This window comes from Aquarana catesbeiana, linkage group LG02 (assembly GCF_042186555.1).
Source record: "Aquarana catesbeiana isolate 2022-GZ linkage group LG02, ASM4218655v1, whole genome shotgun sequence".
NCBI classification, from domain to species: domain Eukaryota; kingdom Metazoa; phylum Chordata; class Amphibia; order Anura; family Ranidae; genus Aquarana; species Aquarana catesbeiana.
The window spans coordinates 90790128-90808477 of NC_133325.1; the positions used below are offsets into that span (position 1 = coordinate 90790128).

An 18350-nucleotide genomic window follows, 5' to 3' on the forward strand; every position below is an offset into this window, starting at 1 on the left:
ACCCGCGATCAATGTACACAGAGGCAGAACAGGGATCTGCCTTTGTAAACAAGGCAGATCCCTGTTCTGACAGGGGACAACTCAGATCTGCTGTTCCCAGTGATCGGGAACAGCGATCTCCATCATGTCCCAGGCAGCCCATCCCCCTACAGTTAGAACACCCTGAGGGAACACATTTAACCCCTTGATCGCCTATTGTTATTTATACATCGATCAGTGCATTTTCTAGCACTGATCAATGTAATGTCACTGGTCCCCAAAAAAAAAGGTGTAATTTAGGGTCAGATTTGTCCGCCACAATGTCGCAGCCCCGCCAAATTAAAAAAAAAGCCGCCATTACCAGTAAGAATAAATAAAAGTCCCTAAATCTATCCTATAGTTTGTACACAATTTTTGCACAAACCAATCAATACATGCCTTTTGTGGTTTGTTTACCAAAAATATGTAGAATACATACTGGATTTTGTTCAGCTTTAGTAAATAAACCCCACTGACATTAGTACTAGTTTAAGAAAGAAAATTAACCACTTGCCGACCGCTGCATGCCGATATACGTCAGCAGAATGGCAGCGGTGGGCAAACTGGCGTACCTGTACGTCCCCTTTAATTGGCGGGGCTAGCAGGCACGTGTGCCGCCGCATACAGCGTGACCAGCAGACTACGTCCACCGGTCTCTCGGGGATCGTGTCATGGAGCTGCAGAACAGGGAAGTGCAAACAAGGCATAAGTTGAACACCATCCCCCCCCAGTTAGAATCACTCCCTAGGACGCACTTAACCCCTTGATCTTCCCCTAGTGGTTAACCCCTTCCCTGCCAGTGTCATTTACACAGTAATCAGTGCATTTTTATAGCACTGATCGCTGTATAAATGACAAAGGTCCCACCAAAATAGTGTCAAAAGTGTCCAATGTGTTCACTATAATGTCGCAGTCATGATAAAAAACCAAACAAAAAAAACCCAAAACCCCGCAGATCGCCATTACTAATAAAAAAAATTGACAGTTACTTACCGATAACTGTTTTTCTAGGATATCTTCCAGGACGGCACACCTGAGAGATGAGAGGCTCCTCCCTACAGGAAACACAATCAATCGACAGCTGTTTTAAGTCCCCACCCTTCCCCTTGATCCTCAGTTTGTAGAGAATTAACTCCTGAACCTGGTTCACAAGGGAAATCATTCCTCATAGGTACTCACCTTCTAGTGTTCTACCATTTTCCCTCCTCCAACGGGCGGGAAGTAGGCCTGCCGTCCTGGAAGATATCCTAGAAAAACAGTTATCGGTAAGTAACTGTCAATTTTCTCTAGTCATCTTCCAGGACGGCACACCTGAGAGGATAATCAAGTACCTCAGGCCTACCTTAGGGTGGGACCACTGCAAGACCCTCTTGGCGGATCTTGGTTCTGCAGTGAGTTTTACCTCCACTCCATATGCTTGATGAAGGTATTATAGCTGGATCATGCGGCTGGTCTGCAGGTCTACTCCGCCGATGTCCCTGCCTTCTCTGCTTCGGATGCAGGACCTAGGTGGAGTGCGCTCTTAAAGATGGAATCAGAAAACATGTTAAACTTGTAGGTTATCAATGTTGCCTGTCTCACACATCTAACAACCATGGCCTATTGTGCCTGTTGGTGCTACTTAGAACCCTTAAAGATTAATCAGAGACCTGTGTTGTAAGACAAGGACACTAATTGATCACTAAGAGGGCCTGTCTTAACACTACCCTGTTCAGGGAATTAAAACTGCAAAAAAAGGTTGGCCCCTGACAACCTTTTTTGTTCATTTTTAGCTTTACATCAGCAAAGACTAAAGGGAAGCCTACTTAAGGGTAATAGATTAACCGAGGCTTGATCCCTGGGTTAAAGGCATGCCCACTCTGTGGCTTTACTTACGCCTGAGTGCCTACTTCAGGAGAATAAAGTTCATAGCAGGAGTATAACACTTATACTGCTACATCTAGTTCTGCTAGAAGGGTGAGATGAAGGCCATGCACCGAGCCGTAACCTATTCGGTCGGGTGGACATCTTTATACTTCATCTTCAGGTCATAATACTCCTCTGAACAGAACTTCCCAAGTTCTTACTAAGCAGGGTGATTCTTTATCGCCTTCCTCCAGTGTCCTATAACCCTACTGGGCTTCAACCCTAGGAAATGGTTCCAGCATCTCTGAATGTAAGGGGCTGAGGCTTTCTGACATGTGACGTCTGCAGCCAGAACTCCAGGCCCCTCCACGGAAAAGAGGGCTGAAATACAAAAGGTGATACATGCATTATTAATATCACAAATTAAAAAAGATCATAGATTGTGGACCCAGCACAATAGATTTAGACAGAAAGGACACAAGAATAGACAATAATGTGTATCTGAGTGTGGCTAGCTAAACCAACATATCAAATATGGGAGAGACCCAAATCTGAACTTCAATGTAGACAAACAGTCCTCAGTCTGGTTTTCTGATGTGCAGCCAATCTGTAAAAACATTAAGACACACGCAAACCCTCAGCCTTGGTTCACACTGGGACGACTTGTCAGGCGACCTAGTCACCTGACAAGTAGCGTCCTGCTCTGTGCAATGGAGCCATTCTAAATCGGCACGATGCAAGTCGCTCCGACTTAGAAAAAGGTTCCTGTACGACTTTGGGGGCGCCTTGCATTGACTTCTATACAGAAGTCGTTTTGCAAGTCGCCGCTGAGTCGTGTCCTGGGTCGCCTGAGGCAGTCGCGCTGTAAGTCGTGCTGCCTCAGTGTGAACCGACCCTAAATGTTGCGTGTTTCTGAAGTGCAGTTAGCTAGGTCATAACTGATATATATACATAAAGGACGGGAGTCCTGTTTACGGTGGAGTTTTACTGATGTACAGCAAAACAGGGCTATAAATATAAGCCAGAAAGACCCAAACTTCTATGTTGCGTATTTCTGATGAACCACCAAATACAGTTATAAGATCAATATGGCACTGGCTAGCTAAACCAACATAACAAGACAATATCTTTTCTGTTATGCAGTTCTGTAGTGCAGTCACATAGAACCAACACAGAAAGGACCCAAGCAACCTGCAGCATTGTGTTTTTCTGAAGTGCAGTAAGGTAAGGGAATCTGAAACAGAAAGCACCAACAAGCTTCAATGTTGAGTATTTCTGCTGTGCAGCCACATAAAAACAGACAGCCTTCCTAGCTGCGATCTTTCTGGTGTATTGCAAAGTAAGGCTATAAACTCCATGATGTCTATTCTTGTGTGTAGCAAAACCTCAACCAGAAGGGAACTTCGGGCTCCCACACCTGTGCGACCCAACCTGCAACCGCAAAAACGCAAGAGAAAAGTCATACACTATGGCTTCCAATGGGAACCATTTGTGTCTGTGCAACTCCAGGTCGCAGCGCCACCAAGCAGACCCTGCTTTCTGGATCCACAGACCTCAAGATTACACAGGTCGCAGGTAACTTGCAATTTTCAGGTTGAACAAGCGAGGGGTCCCCAATGCTGTATCTCCCTGGAGGCGTGCAGCCAACAACCCCCTGCTGTGTATCCCTAAGAAGCAGCAAGGTAGAACAATGAGAAACAGAAAAGACACCCCTCACTGCTGTGCCTTTCTGATATGCAGCCGATAAGGCAGTAAATATAGAACATACAGGACACAATCTTCAATCTTTGTGTATGTCTGATGTGTAGTAATATACCAATACTGAGCAGATACGCCACCATCCTCAATGTGTCTCCCTGCTGAGGCAGCAAAAACAAATCAGAAAAGGACAAGCAACCCCACTGTGTCCCTTCTGATATGCAGCCAATAAGGCAGTAAATGTAAGACATAAAGGGACAGACAACCTTCAATCTTGTATATATCTGATGTGCAACAATATAACAATCTGAATAGAGATAGCACATCCATATTGAAGGGATTTTGCATGCGACTCAACATGTCAAATCGCATGCCTAAAATCGGCAACCTTTGCCGTTAATAGCACTGTCAGCCTGACGCCACTTTGCGGGGCTGCACTGATTACCAAAGGCAGTAATAGTACTACCCCTGGCCAACAATTCAGGACCATCAATCTTCACTACTGCCTTTCTAATAAGCAACCAATAAGGCAGTAATACAGGACAAAAAACCCCCAGACAGAACTCAATTTTGAGTATGTCTGATGTGCAGCAATATAACAAATATGAGCAGAGATGTCATAAGACTCAATGATGTGCATTTCCGCCATGCGTCACAAGACCAGAAAGTACAGACCACCTTCCCTGTTGTATTTTTCTGATCTGTAGCCAAATAAGGCAGTACCTTTAGGATATAACAGACAACAACCAAGCTACAGTGCAGTGCATTTCTGATGTACAGCACTATACCCCTTATGAGCAGAGATGTCACAAATCTCAATGTGTATTTCTGCTGTGCCACAAAACATCCCAGCAAGGACAAACCTTCACTACTGAGGTCTACTGGTGTGCAACCAAGGAGGATTCATGGTGTATCCCTTTATGAAATAACCAAACAGAGCAATCTGATCCCTAGGCATAGCCTGGGCTGTATATACTAACACTTCACCCCCAGTGAAGGAACAAAGTCTAAAAATGGTTAGACACCTTACTATAGTAGCTGTTGTCCTACCTTACCTCCGTAGACTGAGCAAACGCTGGCCAGCTCACACACAGGTGGGGCTGATCAGAAACTAAAGTCTCAATGAGCCCAGCCCTAGAGACCAATTTAGGACAGCCTCTAGAAAAGGTGATCACCAATTTAGCCTGGAGGAAAATGGCCACCTGCAGGCCTTAAACAAGCAATCATGTATCTATCTAGCTCTTGCATATGTTTGCACAGAAAATCCTTAATTAAAGGATATAGGAAGCGATTTATGGTAAATCGCCTTTAGATCTGTCACTGAGTTGACTGTAGCCCAAACCAACAAAAAGGTTTTTCTTACCTCCTGCACTTTAATATAACCACAATGTAAAGGTGGAGTGGGAGGTTGGAGCTTATGACTTCAGATTCCTAGCAGCTGGGCTAATAGGGCCATATAACCTAGTGCACCTGCTGACCAGGAGAGCTTACTCCTGAATCCTTCAACCATTGCACAAGCCATAAATTGTTCAGTGGTATACCTGGCCTGTAAGGAACTCTTTGTATCTACCAGGCCCCCCCCCCCCCTTCGCTCTATTCATCCCTACTAATGTCCCACAACCGGACATGTAGGGAGAGTCTGGAAACCTACTGTTGTGATAACCACAGTGTCTCTGCTGTAAGAGGGAGCTGTGGCTGGTGGTTTTAGCAGTAGCTTCTGGGCCATTTTGTTATGCAGACCCCAGGTCCTGCACTGCACCACTTAGTAAATACAGGGGAAAGGGGAAGAAATGCCTTACCTACCTCTTTCCCATCTGAGGTGGTTTAGGCACACTCGCTCCTCTGCACCACTTGTCCACCATACAGCATCCCTGATGTAAGAGGGAGCTGTAGCTGGTGTTTTTAGCAGAAGCTTCTGGGCTATTTGAATCTAGACCCCAGGGGAGATCTCAAATGCCCAGAAACCATCTGGCTGGGATTGGGGATTTTGCAGCTAAATTCCCAAGGTAAAGGAAAGTACTCACCGTTGTAGTCTTCCCCTTTTTCCACAGCCACCGGGCTTGCTTTTCCATCCTTATGGTCCACACGCAAGGAGGATAGCCGCCAAAGTGCCCCCCCAACTGCTGTTCCCCGTAGGGAGCTGCAAGGTTAGGCTGTGTCCTGCCAATCAGTATATACCCTTGGGGGGGGGGGGGCAATGCCGTACGTTCCTCATTCCATTCTGAGGTGGTTTAGGCAGACATCCACCATAGTGAACTGGTGCCTCCTCGAAAGGAGGATGTGGGCGCCTGCTCCTGCTGACTCTCAGCCTTCCCTCCTGGGTAAGATCGCGGGTCGTTCAGGCGGCGCCCTCCCCAGCAGCCCACGCGAGCTACCAGGGGCCCAGGAGTCGGGGGCCCTGGAAAGAACTGACAGCCAGCACCCCTGTCTGAACGGACGCCCAGACAGGTAAGGGGGGGGGAGACAAGAAAAAGGCCCCTGAAGTTCTGGGGACACCACTGTACCCAGGGGCCTTCAGCTCTCAGGGGGGCTCTTCCAGTTTCTGCTGCCCCCCCCTGAGGAAAGGATAGGGGAACCCCCCCAGGAAGGATAAATATATCCGGCCAGACCCAGAGGCCCATCAGGTACTAACCAGGCCCGACCCTGCTTTGCCTCCGAGATCATACAAGATCGGGCAGGCAGCGCCCTCTTTCACTTTCAGGGTGATGTGGCCGTAGGCCTTCCCCAGGCATTTGGTCCGGCTCCCAGGGGGGGACCACCAGCCCCAGGCTTCGGGTCATTTGGAAAAAAAAATAAACGGTTTCGCTGTGTAGGGAGAAACACAATCAAAAACTGAGGATCAAGGGGAAGGGTGGGGACTTAAAACAGCTGTCGATTGATTGTGTTTCCTGTAGGGAGGAGCCTCATCTCAGGTGTGCCGTCCTGGAAGATGACTAGAGAAAAAAAAAAAAAATTATAAAAATGCCATAAAACTATCCCCTATTTTGTAGACGTTATAACTTTTGCGCAAACCAATATACGCTTATTGCAATTTTTTTTTTACCAAAAATATGTAGAATACATATCGCCCTAAACTGAGGGAAAAAAAATATTTTTGGGGGATATTTATTATAGCAAAAAAGTAAAATATAGTATTTTCAAAATTGTTGCTTTTTTGTTTATAGCGCAAGAAATAACGCAGAGGTGATCAAATACCGCCAAAGGGGGGGGGGGGGGGGACGACCAACGTCAATTTTGTTTGGGTGCAACGCCGCATGACCACGCAATTGTCAGTTAAAGCGACACAGTGCCAGATCGCAAAAAGTGCAAAATCTTCCAGGGTTGAAGCGGTTAAACCCTGCCCAAAAATATACTGAACCTGACTTTTGGCCCTAACCTTGACTCCAACACTAACCCTGACAATGACCTAGCCATTTATTTTATTGTTTAATGCTTACTTACATCTTTCTTCCCTGCAAGGGGAGAAAGATTCAATTTATCTTGGTTTTCATTTAGGAGAAAAAAAAAAAAAAAAAAAAAAAACAGGTGCAGGCTGCACCATGACTAATCACCATGATAGCCAGTCAAAGGCTATCTCAGCAATCAGGTGACCAGGATCACTAGTACAAAACCCAGGGCTCAGTAAGAGATTGGTCTTTACGCTGGAAGCACGGTGTGTAGCGTGCTCTCAGCACAAACACTGGGACACATACTGTATATGCGGCCTCATGGATAAATACCCACTGCTGTGGGGCTGCATATATGTGAACATTTGGCTTGAAGGAGTTAACTAAATACATTTTATATCAGCGGTACAAAGTCAGTTGATACCTTTACGCTACTGACCAAAAAAAAAAAAAACAGATGGAGATATAAGACCTAGAGGAAGCATAGGCTTTCCTTATAGGAAGAGGAAATGCCAGTTAAACAGGCACAATGTAGTTACAGTCAGGTCCATAAATATTGGGACATCAACAATTCTAATCTTTTTGGCTCTATGCACCACCACAATGGATTTGAAATGAAACAAGATGTGCTTTAACTGCAGACTTTCAGCTTTAATTTGAGGGTATTTACATCCAAATCAGATGAATGGTGTAGGAATTACAACAGTTTGTATATGTGCCTCCCACTTTTTAAAGGGACCAAAAGTAATGGGACAGATTAACAATCATCTATCAAACTTTCACTTTTTAATACTTGGTTGCAAATCCTTTGCAGTCAATTACAGCCTGAAGTCTGGAATGCATAGACATCCCCAGACGCTGGGTTTCATCCCTGGTGATGCTCTGCCAGGCCTCTACTGCAACTGTCTTCAGTTCCTGCTTGTTCTTGGGGCATTTTCCCTTCAGTTTTGTCTTCAGCAAGTGAAATGCATGCTCAATCGGATTCAGGTCAGGTGATTGACTTGGCCATTGCATAACATTCCACTTCTTTCCCTTAAACTCTTTGGTTGCTTTCGCAGTATGCTTCGGGTCACTGTCCATCTGCACTGTGAAGCGCCCGTCCAATGAGTTCTGAAGCATTTTGCTGAATATGAGCAGATAATATTGCCCAAAACACTTCAGAATTCATCCTGCTGCTTTTGTCAGCAGTCACATCATCAATACAAGAGAACCAGTTCCATTGGCAGCCATACATGCCCACGCCATGACACTACCACCACCATGCTTCACTGATATGGTATGCTTTGGATCATGAGCAGTTCCTTTTCTTCTCCATGCTCTTCTCTTCCCATCACTCTGGTACAAGTTGATCTTGGTCTCATCTGTTCATAGGATGTTGTTCCAGAACTGTGAAGGCTTTTTTAGATGTTGCTTGGCAAACTCTAATCTGGCCTTCCCGTTTGAGGCTCACCAATGGTTTACATCTTGTGGTGAACCCTCTGTATTCACTCTGGTGAAGTCTTCTCTTGATTGTTGACTTTGACACACATACACCTACCTCCTGGAGAGTGTTCTTGATCTGGCCAACTGTTGTGAAGGGTGTTTTCTTCACCAGGGAAAGAATTCTTCGGTCATCCACCACAGTTGTTTTCCGTGGTCTTCCGGGTCTTTTGGTGTTGCTGAGCTCACTGGTGCGTTCTTTCTTTATAAGGATGTTTCAAACAGTTAATTTGGCCACACCTAATGTTTTTGCTATCTCTGATGGGTTTGTTCTGTTTTTTCAGCCTAACGATGGCTTGCTTCACTGATAGTGACAGCTCTTTGGATCTCATATTGAGAGTTGACAGCAACAGACTCCAAATGCAAATAGCACACTTGAAATGAACTCTGGACCTTTTACCTGCTCCTTGTAAATAGGACAATGAGGGAACACACACCTGGCCATGGTACAGCCGAGCAGCCAATTATCCATTACTTTTGGTCCCTTAAAAAGTGGGAGGCACATATACAAACTGTTGTCATTCCTACACCGTTCACCTGATTTGGATGTAAATACCCTCAAATTAAAGCTGAAAGTCTGCAGTCTTGTTTGTTTCATTTCAAATCCATTGTGGTGGTGTATAGAGCCAAAGAGATTATAATTGTGTCGATGTCCCAATATTTATGGACCTGACTGTATGTATATGACAATTCTATGAAGGATGAGGTAAAGCATCTAGTGTACCTTCAGTAGAAACCAGGCCATGAGGGCCAATGCCATAACTAATGTCAGTTATTTTCTTGCCACAAAGTAAGTATGGTGCCACATACCTTCAGTACAGACCAGGACATGAGGACCACTGCCATAACTAATGCCAGTTATTTTCTTGCCACAAAGGACATCAAGTCTCCTTGGGACCATAGTGCTTTGATTATCTCCAGTTCCAAGACAATTACTGCAATTCTGCCCAAACGCAAATACCTGAAAAATAATCCAAGACAATTAGAAGGCTGTGTACACTACAAACTAGTTCTATACAACAGTTGAGGAAAACTGGTAATGGCTGAAGATTTTACCCTGGCACTCACATTCTACACTTGGTTGCCCCCCTATTTTAGCATGAAACTCCAACCAAGTTTTTGATAACCTGAAATTATTAAGATTCTCTTGCTATTTGTTACCATTTGTGTTCCTGTGGAATGTTTTCCCCTGCTCCCAATTCTTGTGAGCCATGCTTCCAATTTCTGATCTGATAAGATCTCTTACTTTGGAAAATCCACCAGAAGCTGATGGCATGATTTTTTCACTCCAGTGGACCTTAAAGGTACTGACCATTATTCCCACCCAACTTTACTTAGCATTTAGAGCAAGATGGATTGCTAAGAGATATGGAACCCTGGCAGATCTAAAACTGCCTAGCAGCAATTAAAGTGGTTATGGAGGAAAGTGTTTTAAAGTGGAAAGGAGGAAGAAATGGATTACATCTTACCTCATGGTCAGTAGTGTAAATAACTTCATTGGCACAAGTACCAAAAACACAGGCTTGCCGAATGGAGGACACCTCCTGGGGTGACAGCAAAGTGAATAAAGGCCACTTTCCAAAATCAACCATGTTTCTATAGTGTTTCACATCAGGGATACCAGGTTTCAACACCTACAAAGAACAGAAAAAAAAAAAAAAAAAAAAAGAAGAAGTACTTCAGTAGCCATTCAATATTTGAAAGCATAATATATGATCTCACTTATGTCATCACCACATTTTGGTTGGCAACACAGTGAAGCATGGACACTTACACTGCACAAGAGTATTGTGTTTTCTCCTATGCGTGATAAGGGCATGAGGAAGTGCATGTCTGTATTTACCATTCTATACACAAATGGACTATTTTGACCAATATTAAATGAAGCTAAATGGATCTCGACATTCATGCAGGTAAAACGAAGGATACACTTGAATGGCCCCTCAGCAAAGCAGTACACACTGTCATTTAGCCCCCAAATAAGAGAAACCCCATGTAAGCACAGAATCACTAGTCTGAGCTCTCTGCTCAATCAATGTAACAGGACTTGCCCAATCACCAGCACTGTCACAAAAGAACGTGGAGTGAGTCACATATTCCTCCCGACTTCGAAGAACCAGGTATTGCCAACGGCTGAACAGAGCAGCAGGGGAGGGTAGGAAAGGAGTATATGTGCTGCTGGCAGAAGGGGTGCATTCATGCAACTGTTACTTTTCCCCGCATGAAGGTTTGCTTTAAAGTGATACTAAAGGCTTTTTTTCTTTAAGTTACTTACCTGCTCTGTTTTGCACAGCGCAGTCCATATCCTGCTTTTAGGTCCCTTGCCAGCGCTCACTGCCACTCCCTCCTGTCGAGTGCCCCCACAGCAAGCAGCTTGCTATGGGGGCACCCAAGCCGAAGCTCCGTGTGTCCATCCAAACACAGAGCTGTGGTTCAGCCCCACACTCTCCCCTGAATGGCTAACTGACTTTGAATGACAGAAGTGGGAGCCAATGGCGACACTGATCTGTCTCAGCCAATCAGGAGGGAGAGTCTCAAACAGCCGAGGCACCTCGTGCACATCACTGGACAGAGATGGGCTCCATGTATTAGAGCAGGGGTCTTCAAACTGCGGCCCTACAGGTGTTCAGGAACTACAATTCCCATCATGCCTAGTCATGTCTGTGAATGTCAGAGTTTTACAATGCCTCATGGGATGTGTAGTTCTGCAACAGCTGGAGGGCCGTAGTTTGAGGATCCCTGTATTAGAGGGTTGCCACACAACCCACAGCGGGGGTCGGCGACCCATCGATAGCAGGCTACCTGTCGACCGTGGACAGGTCTGCACCGCAGAGTTGACCCCCGCCTTCTATCGAACTGGTTCTCTCTGCCACCAGCCACGCCTTCAGTTCGTGTATGTGTGTATACGTGTGTGCGCGCGCTCGCGTATATGTGCGCGCGCTCGCGTATATGTGGGTGTGGTTGATGTGAACACTGCTATAGGCAGGGCCACCCCCCATAGCAGTGTCTTCTACCACCCTTCACATAAACCCCCCCCCCCCCAACCCTGCACTCCTGATCCCCGCACTCTGAGCCCAATGCACTCCTGATCACTGCACTCTTGTAATACTTGTTTTTTGCTCACAAACACTGCATTTGCAATCTACATTTGGGGTTACCAATGTATCATCACCCGCAGTAGATCACAAAGGCATTGCATTTTGAACACTGTGTAGAAAACACACATGGAACATGCCTTTCTGGCAAAACATTCTGGTGTAAACCGGCCCTAAGGCTCGATTCACACCTATGCATGTTGCTTTTGAGCGTTTTTGGAGGGTTTTTTTTCATGCTTGCCACGTTTTTGAGCCGCGTTTTTGCGGCGTTCTTGCGGCGTTTTGCGTTTTTTTTTTTTTCATTTTTTTTACAGTCTTAAAAAAAAAATTACAAAAAAAAAAGCTGCAAAAACGCTGCAAAAACGCTGCAAAAACGCTGCACTTGCGTTTTTGATGCTTGTCCATTGAAAACCATTACATGCAAAACGCTGCTTTTTGCATGAAAAAAAGTCCCCGACCCTTTCCAAAAACGCAGAGATACAAAAAAGCATTGATGTGAACATGTTCCATAGGAACCCATGTTAAAAAATTCCCGTGCATTTCTGCAAAATGCAAAATGCATCAAAAAACGCGCTAGTGTGAATGGGGCCTAACAGGACACTGTGCCCAGTGATCTTTGACTTAATCAGTGTTTAAGTAGATCTCCGTCTCTCTAAGGTTGCCCTGCATTAAACTGTTACCCAAAAAAAAAAAAAACAAAAAAAAAAAAACAGATCTTGTTGCCTTAAAGCCATTGGCTTCCACTGCTGTCTATCACAGCCAGTGAGGAGGGAGTAGGGGCATGATCGAGCTGCAAGCTGTCCCAGACAGACACAGGCTTGTGAGAAGCAGGCGCGAGTGAGTGCATTTACCTTAATAAAAGGGTTGGTTTTAAACCATTACACTAACTGAACTGGTGGTTCTGTCTGTACATTTGAACCCACTGCAGTGAAAAAGTGCCCCCCCCCCCCCCTCCCCTTAAAAGGGGCAAATCTACACAAGAGGCTTAAAGTGTCTGAATTTGTGTGAGTGGCATCTGGTACATTGGGTATCCTTGGAGAGGACTTTCCTATGCACATTTGGACTTATGCGGGTCCAAAACTGGAGGTGAGGGCACAATACAGAGGTGGAGCATGTGGGATTTCTGTATATTTTAAGGTGCAGCCCTGGCATTGTGATTATACAATTTGATAACAGGATAAAAAAAAAAAAAAAACACTTTATAGTTGATTTTTCAACTTTAATCACATATGTCTTGATGTAGATTTTGTTGTAGCACTGGAATCGGGGGTTCACAAAATATCAATGTGTCACGTTTGTCACTCTATATTTGTACTGTAATATATGCTTTGAATCAGGGAGAGCTTTGCGTAAATTATTAGTGTAGAAGCACGGCACTATAATACTGCATCACTATTGTGTTGATGTGGGAACACATGACGGGTGTCAGCGGCAGCTAAAAAGGTTGAGTCACAAGGTAATTAGATTATTTGGCAACGTAGAAGGGTATCTATCTATATACACTATATTGTCAAAAGTATTGGGACGCCTGCCTTTACACCCACATGAAGTTTAATGGCATCCCAGTCTTAGTCCTTAGGGTTCAATATTGAGTTGGCCCACCCTTTGCAGCTATAACAGCTTCAACTCTTCTAGGAAGGCTGTCCACAAGGTTTAGGAGTGTGTCTATGGGAATGTTTGACCATTCTTCCAGAAACAAATTTGTGAGGTCAGGCACTGATGTTGGATGAGAAGACCTGGCTTGCAGTCTCCGCTCTAATTCATCCCAAAGGTGTTCTATCGGGTTGAGGTCAGGACTCTGCAGGCCAGTCAAGCTCCTCCACGTCTTTTTGGACCTTGCGGGCCAGTCATTGGAATGTTGGAGCAGGAAGGGGCCATCCCCAAACTGTTACCACAAAGTTGGGAGCATGATATTGTCCAAAATGTCTTGGTATGCTGATGCCTTAAGCATTCCCTTCACTGGAACTAAGGGGCCAAGCCCAACCCCTGAAGCGGAACCCCACACCATAATCCCCCCTCCACCAAATGATATGGACCAGTGCACAAAGCAAGGTCCATAAAGACATGGATGAGAGAGTTTGGGGTGGAGGAACTTGACTGACCTGCACAGAGTCCTGACCTCAACCCAATAGAACACCTTTGGGACAAATTAGAGCAGAGACTGCGAGCCAGGCCTTCTCGTCCACATCAGTACCTGACTTCACAAAAGCGCTTCTGGAAGAATCGTGAAACATTCCCATAGACACATTCCTAAACCTTGTGGACAGCCTTCTCAGAAGAGTTGAAGATGTTATAGCTGCAAAGGGTGAGCGAACTTCATATTGAACCCTATGGACCAAGACTGGGATGCCATTAAAGTTCATGTGCGCGAAAAGGCAGGCATCCCAATACCTTTGAACACAAAATTTGGCACCCCAAGCTGATTCGTCAATTAGCTTCAGGTGCAGGCATTGCAAGTAGGGGAAACTGGCAGACCAGTGAAGAAAAATATCCCCCATTTTGTAGACACTAACTTTTGCGCATACCAATCAATATACGCTTATTGTGATTTATTTTGCCAAAAGTGTGTAGAATACATATTGGCCTAAACTGATGATTTTTTTTTTTTTTTTGGGGTATAGCAAAAAAAATTGCTTTGATGAAGGCTTCTTAGCTGAAACGTGTCAGTGTAGCCTGTACCCGTGTAACCCAATAAAGAACTTTTATTCAAGAGCATCCGAGTCGCCAGCCCTTTTCTGATTCAAGTACTGCATTTTGTGGCCTGAACGTCCTGGCTAGACCGGATCACAGTACATAGATTACATTGGCAGTGGAGCTGGAGTATCATTTTGCTTCTCTAGTAAAAAATATAGTTTTTTTCAATTGTCTGTTTATAGCGCAAAAAATAAACCGCAGAGGTGATCAAATACCACAAAAAGAAAGCTATTTGTGAAACAAAAAAAACAAAAAAAAACACGTCAATTTTGTTTGGGTACAGCGTCGCACTTGTCAATTAACCAGTTACCAACCGGCCCATAGCCGAATGACGGCTGCAGGGCGGTTGGATAACTCTGGGTGGACGTACTATGACGTCCTCCCAGAATTTCCCTCTCGCGCGCCCCCTGGGGCGCGCACCCGAACACATCCGTGACCGCCGGGTCCAGGGGACCCGGCGCATCACGGATCCCGGTAAATGGCCGCTGATCGCGGCCGTTTACCATGTGATCGAGCCGTCAAATGACGGCGCGATCACATGTAAACAGACCGGCGTCATCTGATGACGCCGGTTCCTCTCCTCCCCTCCTGTGTACCGATCGGTACACAGTGAGCGGGGAGGGGGATGGATGGATGTCTGCAGCGCTGTGGGCTGGATGTGTAGTGCCCACAGCGCTGCACAGAGACATCCATCCATGCTCAGCCATCCCTCACTACTAATGCTGTGCAATACTCTGCAATGCCCCCGCCATACTCTGCAATGCCCCCGCCATACTCTGCAATGCCCCCGCCATACTCTGCAATGCCCCCGCCATACTCTGCAATGCCCCCGCCATACTCTGCAATGCCCCCGCCATACTCTGCAATGCCCCCGCCATACTCTGCAATGCCCCCGCCATACTCTGCAATGCCCCCGCCATACTCTGCAATGCCCCCGCCATACTCTGCAATGCCCCCGCCATACTCTGCAATGCCCCCGCCATACTCTGCAATGCCCCCGCCATACTCTGCAATGCCCCCGCCATACTCTGCAATGCCCCCGCCATACTCTGCAATGCCCCCGCCATACTCAGCTGTACTCGCCCTCTATATGTGGCCAGGCTGTGGAAGTCTCACACATGTGGTATCGCCGTACTCAGGAGGAGCAGGAGAATCTATTTTGGGGTGTCATTTTTGGCATGTACATGTTATGTGGTAGAAATATTGTATAAATGGACAACTTTGTGTTAAAAAAAAAAAAAAAAAAAAAAAAAGCGTTTTAACCACTTCCCGCCCGCCGGCCGTCATACAACGTCCTTGACTTTGTGCGGAGATATCTGAATGATGGTTGCAGCTACAGGCATCATTCAGATATCAGCTTTTTCAGCCGGCGATTCCCTACACCATGAGAATGATCATAGCAGCTGTTCCACTGCTTGATCGTTCTTACGGGAGGCGAGAGGGGACGTCCCCCATTCCCGCCGCCTTGCGGTGCTTCTACCGACTCACCGCTACGATCGAAGCCAGGATCTTTTTTTTTTTTTTTTTTAAATTTCAGGCTTCCCAGCCTAGAGGTGAGATGTGGGGTCTTATTGACCCCATATCTCACTGTAAAGAGGACCTGTCATGCCATATTCCTATTACAAGGATGTTTATATTCCTTGTAATAGGAATAAAAGTGGTCAAATTTTTTTTTTTTTGGAAAAAAGCATCAAACTAAAATAAAGTAAAATGAACAATAAAAAAAAAAAAAAAAAAATTTTTAAAGCGCCCCTGTCCCTGTGTGCTCGCATGCAGAAGCGAACGCATACGTAAGTCCCGCCCACATACGAAAACGGTGTTCAAACCACACATGTGAGGTATCGCTGTGATCGGTAGAGCGAGAGCAATAATTTTGGCCCTAGACCTCCTCTGTAACTCAAAACATGTAACCAGTAAAAAATTTTAAAGCGTCGCCTATGGGGATTTTTGAGTAGCAAAGTTTGGCGCCATTCCACAAGCGCGTGCAATTTTGAAGGGTGACATGTTGGGTATCTATTTACTCTGCGTAACTTCATCTTTCACATTATGCAAAAACATTGGGCTAACTTTACTGTTTTGGTTTTTGTAAAGCACAAAACAGTTTTTTTTCAAAAAAAACACGTTAAAAAAATTGCTGCGCAAATACCGTGCGAGATAAAAAGTTGCAACGACCGCCATTGTATTCTCTAGGGTCTTTGCTAAAAAAACATATATAATGTTTTGGGGTTCTAAGTAATTTTCTAGCTAATAAATGATGATTATTACATGTAGGAGAGAAATGTCAGAATTGGCCTGGGTGCTCCAGAACGCCTGAAGGTGCTCCCCTGCATGTTGGGCCTCTGTATGTGGCCACGCTGTGTAAAAGTCTCACACATGTGGTATCGCCGTACTCGGGAGTAATAGCAGAATGTGTTTTGTGGTGTAATTTGTGGTATGCATATGCGGTCTGTGAGAAATACCCTGCTAATATGACAATTTTGTGAAAAAAAAAAAAAAACCTTGATTTTGCAAAGAATTGTGGAAAAAAAAAAAAAAAGACAACTTCAAAAAACTCACCATGCATCTTTCTAAATACCTTGGAATGTCTTCTTTCCAAAAAGGGGTCATTTGGGGGGTATTTGTACTTTTCTGGAATGTTAGGGTCTCAAGAAATGAGATAGGCTGTCAGTACTTCAGGTGTGATCAATTTTCAGATATTCGCACCATAGCTTTTGGACTCTATAACTTTCAAAAAGACCAAATAATATCCACCGATTTGGGTTATTTTTACCAAAGATATGTAGCGGTATAAATTTTGGCCAAAATATATGAAGAAAAATTACTAATTTGCAAAATATTATAACAGAAATGAAGAAAAATGTATTTTTTTACAGATTTTTCGGTCTTTTTTCTTTTACGGCGCAAAAAATAAAGAACCCAGCAGTGATTAAATACCACCAAAAGAAAGCTCTATTTGTGTGAAAAAAAGGACAAAAATTTCATAAAGATACAGTGTTGCATGACTGAGTAATTGTCATTCAAAATGTGAGAGCACCAAAAGCTGAAAATTGGTCTGGTTAGGAAGGGGGTTTAAGTGCCCAGTTGTCAAGTGGTTAAAGCGACGCAGTGCCATATCGCATAAAATGGCCTGGTCATTAAGGGGGGAAAATCCTTGGTCCTTAAGGCGGAGTTCCAAAAGTGGAACTTGCACTTCAAGCACTCCTCACCCCCTTACAAGCCACATTAGGCATGTCTTTTTGGGGGGGGCCGCCTTGGCGATGCCTCCTCTCCCCGTAGGTGGCCCCTCCCTCTCGATAATCTACTGGGACACGGAAGATTGCGGCTCACGCATGCGCAGTGCGCGCCCAGCAAGCCGCCAGCTGTCACAACCAGGTGCCCACAGTTTCAATGGAGGCGGAGAGAAGGGGGAAGAGGAGCGAGACTCCGTGCGGCCACATCGCTGGACCGTGAGACAGGCGAGTGTTTATTAAAAGTCAGCCGCTACACTTTTTGTAGCTGCTAAAGAAAAAAAAAAAGCCTGGAACTCTGTTTTAAGTGGTTAAAGAGTTCCCTTTTTGTGATTTTTAAGCACCATAGTTTGGCACCATTGCACAAGTGTGCGCAATTAAAGTGTAACATGTTGGGTATCCATTTACTTGGTGTAACATCTTTCACATTATACAAAAAAATTGGGCTAACTTTACTGTTTTTTTTTTTTTTTTTTTTTTTTTAACAACCTACTACAAATCATCGTAGCTGTACGTCAGGACTTTGACACTAAACACTTATGGCAGCAGCTAGCTATCATAACGCTGGTATTTTCAGAAACAGCAGGTGGCTATCTTTACGATAAGTGGTCTCTGCGACAGATTCGCCGCAAGATCACTTTTATCAGGGGGCGGGAGAGGGACGCCCCCCTCCCACTGGTCGTCTCCGCCGCTTACCGGAGCCGTCGGTAGCGGTGGAGACAATCGCATCCGCTCCCCTCACAGGCCTGGAGCAGAGTGAGGGAAAGCTGGCACCCAACTTAGGTCCATAACACTAGATAGAGGAAGCGATGTCAAACGTCACTTCCACCCAATGGTCTTAAAGGGAAAATTGTGTTTTTTTTATTGCATTTAAGTAAATATGAGATCTGAGGTCTTTTTGACCCCAG

General features: G+C 45.1%; 1 protein-coding gene across 2 annotated transcripts in view; it reads right to left on the reverse strand.

Moving 5' to 3' along the window:
* RCBTB1 (RCC1 and BTB domain containing protein 1) overlaps window positions 1-18350 on the reverse strand; it is a 74825-nt gene that overhangs the window by 54326 nt on the left and 2149 nt on the right. For both annotated transcript variants that reach the window (XM_073613165.1, XM_073613164.1), the window contains exons 2-3: window positions 9896-10060; window positions 9237-9387 (exon numbers count right to left, since the gene is read on the reverse strand). In XM_073613165.1, coding sequence (XP_073469266.1) covers window positions 9237-9387; window positions 9896-10018 — 274 coding nt within the window. In that variant the 5' untranslated portion in view covers window positions 10019-10060. The remainder of the gene's footprint in view (window positions 1-9236; window positions 9388-9895; window positions 10061-18350) is intronic.